Below are 9,252 nucleotides of genomic sequence, written 5' to 3' on the forward strand. Positions count from 1 at the left end.
AATAGAAGACATCACAGACGGTTGTGTATCCTGGCATGATGGGTCATAGCAGCATTTCGGAAATACTTACGAAATTTATCTTTGCCCGCGGGGGAAGCACTGTCGAAGCCATCCCACAGCGATTATGCCACCTCAATCCACAAACGGCGCAACACGCCCTGGTCCGCGTGCCGGTGGTCACGGCTGTCCCACAACGGGCCTCGTTCCTGTATGGATGCCACCATCAGGTCTACGTCCAGTGGGTCATCATGGGCCCGTTGTGAAACCTAGAATAAATGGAAAATATTAATGTTTGCAAGATAAAAATTGTTCTCCCTACCTCCTCCACCACCACCTACTACCTCCACCACCCCCCCCCTCCCACCACTCCCCATACCCCCAAAAACAAAAAAGTTAAAGAAAAAAAAAGGAATAGGTTTGACATAAAAACTTACTCGCCGTCCTGCCACCACAGCTTGGTCCCGTGGTCTCTGCTCCTGCTGGCTCTGTTCCTCCTGGCTCTCCTCCTCACTTGAAGAAGCCTGGAAAATAGTTGAAAAAAAGTTGAGTGACCCATCTACAAATGACAGCGAATAGTAAGCAATAGTAGATCATGTACTCACCGGACTCCTCAGCGGTGGGGTGTGGCTTGAGTCGCTGGCCATTACTAACGCAATTCTGAAATAAAGAACAAAATAAAATTTATCCTATGCACAATACAGCGGAACATAGTAAAATATTAAAAAAAAAAAAACATTTACATTTCAACCACAAAGAACATTGCACTCCAACTGAACTAACGCTGAGCAAACAACACTGCCACATTGATTAAAAAAAACAATGGCAGAGACAACACAATGCCAGAGTAAACAAAAGCCTAAAGATAACAAAACAAATACACAACAGACCCTATGTCGTAATCCAAAAAGAGAGTTTTGTTTAAAAAAATGTACAGTATGCACGGAACAACCCAAAAAACACTATAGATTTTTGAAAGGAAAAAATTAACAACCCCCAAAAATTAAGGACAGAAACGGCAATCCTGGATACACCACCATACTTTACAATAAAACCGACAGGGCCGGAGACAATAAAAGGCCATACAACGCCATACATCACAGCCAGAAACATACAATAATGTCTTTACACAACCACAGTGCAGAACATAATACACAACTTGCAATAAAAAATATTACATTTAATAAAAGGGCGCAGAATCATTCTATACTACCATACTTTACAATAAAACCAACATGGCCGGAGACAATTAAATTCATATAACGCAAGAATAAAACATCACAACTGAATACAAAAAACACCACCAAACCAATAAATGGAAAAGAAAAATCTATCCTGGAAAGAACAATAATCAAGGCCGCAGACAATGAAACGCCATCCTATACAACGCCATACATCACAACCAGACTAAAAATACAACAATATCTTTAAAAAAACACAGTGCAGAATATAATACACAACTTGCAAAAACAATTAAAAAATAAAACATGTAGAAAATGCACAGAATCATTCTATACTTACATCTCTGGACAGCAGATGAAGAAGTCTGGTCTGGTGTGTTGCCTATAGATGCTGCAGCAGAGGTGACAAACAAGCCAAACATTTTCTTTATATATGGGGGATGTTTTTATCACTGTTTTCACTGTCTAGACACTGTCTAGACACTTTTTTGTTTAATTTTATTTAACGACGCATGCGTCGCACAACGCACGCACGACGCACGCACTTGCGTCTCGTGCGTTGTCAATTGGTTTCAATGGGAGATTGTAACGCAATGACGACGCATGAGCGACGCAAGTGCGACGCATGCGTTTTTTAGACGCTACAAAAATGCAACATGTAGCGTCTCCGACGCCACCCAGGTGCGGTGAAACGACGCATGCGTCGTGCGTTTTTACAAAAACGCATGACAACGCAACGCATGCGTCCCCAATGATAAAGATAGGGGCGCATGACGCATGCGTTGTTGTGCGTCGACGACGCAGCGTCGCATGACGCTAATGTGAACGTAGCCTTAGCGATCAGATTAAATTTTTTTATTGATATATATTGGGTCGATTCTGAATGCGACGATACCAAATATGCGTAGGTTAGAATTTTTTTCTACTGTTTTATTTTGAATGGGGCGAAAGGGTGGTGATTTGAAATTTTATTTATTTTTATATTTTTAAAAACATTTTTTTTTTACTTTTGGCATGCTTCAATAGTCTCCATGGGATATTAGAAGCTGCCATAACCGATCTGCTCTGCTACATACAGGTGATGACGATCAGATCGCCTGTATGTAGCAGTATAACTCACTTGCTATGAGCGCCGACCAACTAGCGGCACTCATAGCAATCTGGCAGTGACAACCATAGAGGTCTGCAGGAGACCTCTGGTTGTCATGCCAACTCATTGGTGACCCACGATTACGTGACGGGGGGGTCACTGATGGGCGGATTTCTGGCGCAATTGCTGGAAGCGCATGTTAAATGCCGCTGTCAGCGTTTGACAGTGGCATTTAACAGGTTGATTCCACCCTTGGCTGTTCCAAGGCACATGTCAGCTGTTCAAAACAGCTGACATGTGCTGGGAAAGATGTGGGCTCACCGCCGGAGCACACATCAAAGGGGCGATTTCTGACATCGGCATAGGAAAGGGGTGAAAGCGGTTAGATTACAGGTCTGCAGTCACTTTATGTGACATTGTGCGATTCTTCCGGCCACATTCCGACTAGACATATCCGGCCTCGCTCTATATCCTTGCATTGAGCGAGGCTGCACACATCTAGTCGGCATGTAATAATATATATGCAAATCAGATACTTGCTGACACCAGAGTATCCTCGCAGCGCTCAGTGCACTCAATGCGAGGATTCACAAGTCTGCAGTCACACGGAGTGACTCCAGACTTGTACTCTAAGGCTGGATAACCTCTTTAAAGCTTGGGTTACATGGGTTGGTACTGAAAACTCCTAATACAGATGTATTTCATATTCTATTTTTACCTTTCTTCTTTTTTTTTAATTTTTTTATTAAAGGTGCCGGACCAAATCACTTAATCTTAAGCGTAAGCTTAATATTAGCCTTCGTGCTGTTTCTTGGGATCCTTTTGTTCTGGCAGAGATCATATATCAGGTATTTCTACTGAAATCTAATATTTCTTAGCTATTTAGTATAAGATTAATATCAAGTGACAGCAAAGACACTACATGTGTCTCAAAGAAGGTGGCTAGTTTGGCTAAGCTATTGAAATAAGCAATCAAACATCCTCCTTGACACACGCAACTGATAATACCTGCATCTAATTGGCAGGGGTGCTTGGTGTCGCTCCCCCACCGGTCAGATGTTGATGACCTATCCAAAGGGTAGGTCATCAATGTAAAGGTCTTTGAGTAAATAACAAAATATACCCCAAAAGTGTCTAGATCCTTTCATGCAAATTGCCTCTTCTGAGAAAAAGAGGACTTAAACTCTATAGCGCCACCTGTTGGAAGTAGCGATCCTACAAGTCACAATCAACCCTTTAAAACGAGTCGTGCAATATGACTTAGGATAAAAGCCAAATCAGTATCTCAATTCGCGAATTGAGATACTGATTTGGCTTTTATCCAAGAAAAAAACGCATCGCGGTTAAAAAAAAAGCAGCATGTTCATTAATTTTGCGGATTTTTCGTGTTTTTCCCGCTATTTAATGCATTGGGAAAGGTCCGGAAAAAAAACGTGCAAAAAAACGAGTAAAAAACGCGCAAAAAATGCGTGAAAAAAAATGCATGCGGATTTCTGCCAGAAGTGTCCAGTTTTTGTCAGGAAATTTCTGCAGGAATTCCTGAACGTGTGCACATACCCTTATACTACGTTGCTGATCACTGGGGATCCCTCCATTAGGACTACACTTATCATGAGAACAAGTCCCTCATTTCAGTAGAGAAATGACAGAACATCTTGCACTGCTGTTCCACTCAAAGTTTATGAAGCTCATGCTGGACTCCCCTCACATTTCACCCCACTTTTGAGATTGCTTTAGAGGCTTCCAACAAAAATTAGCATTTTTATGGAAACCGTGTGTCACACACCAGTGTTTCAACCTTTGAGCCTTTGTTTTGTGGTTGGCTACTCTTTACCCGGAGCCACAGCAGACACACCTTTTTGTGGGTGTTTGAGTTCTGCTATTTTGAGATCTTTCCTTTTTTCAGCACACTTTCCCTTTTGCAGGTAATTCACACTCTGCTCTGCCCTCCGATTCTTTAGGATGAATGTGATGCACTGCATGGTCTGTTAGGCAGCATAGGTTGCTCATGCACTACTAGGGACTGTGGGGTCAGGGTCAGTAGTCTATACAATGTTACACTGAGTCACTTCTCAAGGCCAATAAGTGAGACAGGATAGTCGGGAGTCCAAGGTCAAAAGCCAGGAAGTTACATTGTAAACAGAAGGAAGAGACAAAGACGTAGTCAGGTTATGTTTTGAGGTCAGAATACCAGGAAAATAGTGGATCAGAGCACAAGGGGTTAAACAGACAGATTGTCAGAACGAGGTCCAAGGTCAGGCAACAAAAGGTTTACAAACAGAACGCAAGACACAGAGAGACAAACCACACAGTAGCTGAATGTTCGTCTGGCAGAGGTCTGAGAGTAACAGCCCAGTTAAGTAGCTTGGCAATCACCTGAGTTAATGAATACCTGGAGACAGCCAGCGCCTCCCAGTCTCAGATTGGACGGCTACGCTGTCAATCAACACACTGACAGCTGGATGACTGAGCTGTCAATCAAAGTACTGACAGCTTCAGCACGCCCCTGTACCAGATTGGATGGCTAGCTGTCAGTAACTGCATCCCAGACACTTTGAGGGGTGGAACTGTGATATACAGGAACCAGCAGGGTCAGTTGCAGTATTTAGCTTTACCTATTATCCCGAGTGAGTAGCTACACTAGCATAACACCCTGATGTATCAAACAAGTCACTTTGTGCTCCCCCTGGTCTCTTTGGTAGACAGCACTTTTCAGACACCAAGGCCAGAACACAGTGCAAAGTGTCTCCGGCTGCCTCATTATAGTAAATGGCTCTGCAAGGGTTCCATTGAAGAGGTTTAGTCTGAATGTCCTTTTATGGGGCTTCAAATATAAGCTCCCAACAAAGGCTTGAAAATTGGGTCAAGCATGATTTGAACCCAACCTAAGGACTCATTCAGATGCATGGACTGACCGTAGTTCTCCTAACCCGAGCATGACAGTCTAACATCCCATAACCCTGGTATGTGAGCCATGTCAAACTTCACAAGGAGAAATGTTAACCCTCAGATGCCAGTCAGAGACCTCTTATACAGCCAAATCAGACCTCATGATTTGCACTGATGAGGGGGCAACACCCTGAAACATGTGTTTGCAAATTAAGATTCTGAATTGGCTTTTGTCCTAGATCATGTGAGAAGGCTCATTAAAGAGTCAATATTGACTTTTAGGATTGCTACTTCTGATAGGTGGCACTCGAGCTCAAATCCTCTTCGTCTTTGAAAATACAATTTGCATAGTCTCATAGAAATACACAAAGCTGTCGTGCTCTAGTCAAGAGAACAACGACCAGTCTGTGCATTATGGTCCAATCTCATACCGATTGGCACAGACATTTGGATGACTCCTATGGATACAGATGAGTTCTGTACTTGGTTATTTCCATCAGCTCCATCAACTATCAGTGCACAACTGACCACTGTTGCCACAAAACTGGGGGCCCCCAATCTCATAATTTCAAGGGTTATGAAGTCGTAGGACCCCAAGTGATCAACACCTTATGGATAGGTGGTAAGCCCTGATTATAGCACAAAACTTTTGACACCTGACTGAAAATTTTTATGACCAGATCCAAAAATCCTCCCAAAAAAATCACCATCATTTTCTGCTCTCCAGAACTTGTCTCAGCGTTAATACCAACAGTCCCACCATGCAAGAAAATCCCGGCATGGTAAGAATTTATTTATTATCATAACTTTTCACTGTGTTTTTCTTGAATTCTGGAATATTGGAATAGCGCACTGGCTTTGTCACAGTTTGTATAAAAGAAAGCTGAGAAGGTTTTATAAAATTGAAGGGTGAAAAAAAAGCCACAGATCTGAAAGACTATTGGCCTCAATTGTAAGTTTCTAACTGATCATGGCTCATTGTAAACCATCGAGACTTTAGATTTCACATTTCCAAATCATTTTTTGTCAACTTGAAGAGACTATTGTACGGAGTCAGAACATTTCTGCCTCCGAGGTGCGTGAGCCCTAAGCATGATTTCACACGCCATTAATGCCCTTGTTGACATCCATCAAACATACGTATATTACTGTATGGGGTGGTCACAGAAGCTTAGACAGCTCCATATAGCTCAGGTGCTGGCTGTGTAATACAGTCGACACCCAAGATTGGAGCTAGCACCGGTTGCAGCATTTTAGTCTCTTAGAAGCCTTTGTCAATCATGTCGTTTACATTTTAGAGGGTAGGTATTGGGGGTGTCAATGTTGATGCCCATCGTGATGAGATTGGGGATGACGGTGGGCTGTAATTACTGAATGCATCCTTGTCCGTCATGTTCTTACATCTCTACATCATTCTGTAGGCAATCAAGTAATCATATAGCCATAGGTTCATCAACACTCTTAAGAGCATTAATTAAAAATAGCAAAAACATCAATAAGTATATAAAAAATATATGTATATAAAAATGTAATCCTAAGCATAGAATGTGAAAATATATATTAAAAAAATATACATACAGTATATAGCATTGTTTGCTTAATTATCCAAGCTAATAAAATATTAATATATTTATGTCATATGAACAGGAAACAGGAAGAAAAATTAAATGTCGGAATTACAATGTTTTTTGTTGTTTGCATCCGCTCCAAAATAGAATAAAATAAATCAGAAAATCATATGGAACTGAAAATGGTGCCTACAAAAAGTAAAGTTTGTCTTACAAAAAATATCCTCCTGTAACAGTAATAAAAAATAATTAGAAAGTTATTTTTCTCATAAAGTGAATGTTGTAACAACGAAACCCAAAAAATAACGGCAACATTTCAGTTTTTCTTTCTCGTTTTTTTAGCCCAGAATGTGGTAAAATGAATGATAATATTCACATCTGCCACTTGTCTTACAAACAACAAATCCCTGTATGTCTATACTGATGGGAAAATAATACAAAATTATGGGTCATGGAAGAAAGGGAGGAAAAAATGAAAAGAAAAATAACCGACTCTATACATTACCTATTTGGATATTTTTGTGTCGATAACTTATGGAACTTTTTATCTCTTTTTTTCTCACTAGTTTGAAGAAGTGGAGCCATATGCTAGTTTTACTGAAAAAGTCAATACCATATACAGCACAGCCGGTGACTTCACAGAATATAAAGGAACTCAACAGACAAGACCGAACATCCATCAATGAAACCTTCATAGAAGACAAAATCTTATACCTCGTGTACATGAATGACGCCATTAATTTATTTGTCGCTCTCTTTTGTTTGTTGTTTATTTTTACAGATAAGGAATTTATTATTCAGCGATGAAGGGAGAATTGTACAAATATGGACCCCACCGACCATAAGAGCTTACACCCTACAGGAGAGAGAGGACCCCGCTGACCATAAGAGCTTACACTCTACAGGAGAGAGAGGACCCCACTGACCATAAGAGCTTACACTCTACAGGAGAGAGAGGACACCACTGACCATAAGAACTTACACTCTACAGGAGAGAGACCACGCTGACCATAAGAGCTTACACTCTACAGTAGAGAGAGAACCTCACTGACCATAAGAGCTTACACTATACAGGAGAGAGGACCCCACTGACCATAAGGGCTTATACACTATGGGAGAGAGAGGACCTCACTGACCATAAGAGCTTACACTCTACAGGAGAGAGAGGACCCCACTGACCATAAGAGCTTACACTCTACAGGAGAGAGGACCCCACTCACCATAAGAGCTTACACTCTACAGGAGAGAGAGAGAGGGAACCTCACCGACCATAAGAGTCTATACTCCACAGGAGAGAGAGAGGACCCCACTGACCATAAGAGCTGACACTCCACAGGAGAGAGAGGACCCCACTGACCATAAGAGTCTATACTCCACAGGAGAGAGAGAGAGGAGCCCACTGACCATATGAGCTTACACTCTACAGGAGAGAGAGGATGCCACTGACCATAAGAGCTTACACTCTACAGGACAGAGGACCCCGCTGACCTTAAGAGCTTACACTCTACATTAGAGAGAGGACCCCACTGATCATAAGAGCTTACACTCTACAGGAGAGAGAGAACCCCACTGACCATAAGAGCTTACACTCTACAGGAGAGAGAACCCCGCTGACTATAAGAGCTTACACTCTACAGGAGAGAGAGGACCCCACTGACCATAAGAGCTTACACTCTACAGGAGAGAGAGGACCCCACTGACCATAAGACCTTACACTCTACAGGAGAGCGAGAGAGGACCCCACTGACCATAAGAGCTTACACTGTACAGGAGAGCGAGGACCCCACTGACCATAAGAGCTTACACTCTACAGGAGAGCGAGGACCCCACTGACCATAAGAGCTTACACTCTACAGGAGAGAGAGGACCCCACTGACCATAAGAGCTTACACTCTACAGGAGAGAGAGAGGACCCCGCTGACCATAAGAGCTTACACTCTACAGGAGAGAGAGGACCCCGCTGACCATAAGAGCTTACACTCTACAGGAGAGAGAGGACCCTACTGACCATAAGAGCTTACACTCTACAGGAGAGAGAGAGAGGAGCCCACTGACCATAAGAGCTTACACTCTACAGGAGAGCGAGGACCCCACTGACCATAAGAGCTTACACTCTACAGGAGAGAGAGGACCCCACTGATCATAAGAGCTTACACTCTACAGGAGAGCGAGGACCCCGCTGACCATAAGAGCTTACACTCTACAGGAGAGAGAGAGGATCCCACTGACCATAAGAGCTTACACTCTACAGGAGAGAGGACCCCACTGACCATAAGAGCCTACACTCTACAGGAGAGAGGACCCCACTCACCATAAGAGCTTACACTCTACAGGAGAGAGAGAGAGGGAACCTCACCGACCATAAGAGTCTATACTCCACAGGAGAGAGAGAGGACCCCACTGACCATAAGAGCTGACACTCCACAGGAGAGAGAGGACCCCACTGACCATAAGAGTCTATACTCCACAGGAGAGAGAGAGAGGAGCCCACTGACCATATGAGCTTACACTCTACAGGAGAGAGAGG

The 9,252-nt window shown here is 42.8% G+C and overlaps 1 protein-coding gene and 1 long non-coding RNA gene across 2 annotated transcripts in view; one reads left to right on the forward strand and one right to left on the reverse strand.

The window, feature by feature from the left end:
• The window catches only part of LOC138671897 (cell surface glycoprotein CD200 receptor 1-B-like), a 59,976-nt gene extending 51,165 nt beyond the window's left edge, over positions 1-8,811 (forward strand). The window contains exons 4-6 of the mRNA XM_069760025.1: positions 3,020-3,116; positions 5,885-5,939; positions 7,292-8,811. Coding sequence (XP_069616126.1) covers positions 3,020-3,116; positions 5,885-5,939; positions 7,292-7,411 — 272 coding nt within the window. The 3' untranslated portion in view covers positions 7,412-8,811. The remainder of the gene's footprint in view (positions 1-3,019; positions 3,117-5,884; positions 5,940-7,291) is intronic.
• Positions 190-916, reverse strand: LOC138671896 (uncharacterized). Its single transcript, XR_011319473.1, has 3 exons — positions 603-916; positions 435-521; positions 190-266 (listed from the first exon to the last, which is right to left on the reverse strand). It is a non-coding gene; the product is annotated as an uncharacterized lncRNA (long non-coding RNA).
• Positions 8,812-9,252: the final 441 nt, after the last annotated feature.

Source organism: Ranitomeya imitator, chromosome 3 (assembly GCF_032444005.1).
Source record: "Ranitomeya imitator isolate aRanImi1 chromosome 3, aRanImi1.pri, whole genome shotgun sequence".
NCBI classification, from domain to species: domain Eukaryota; kingdom Metazoa; phylum Chordata; class Amphibia; order Anura; family Dendrobatidae; genus Ranitomeya; species Ranitomeya imitator.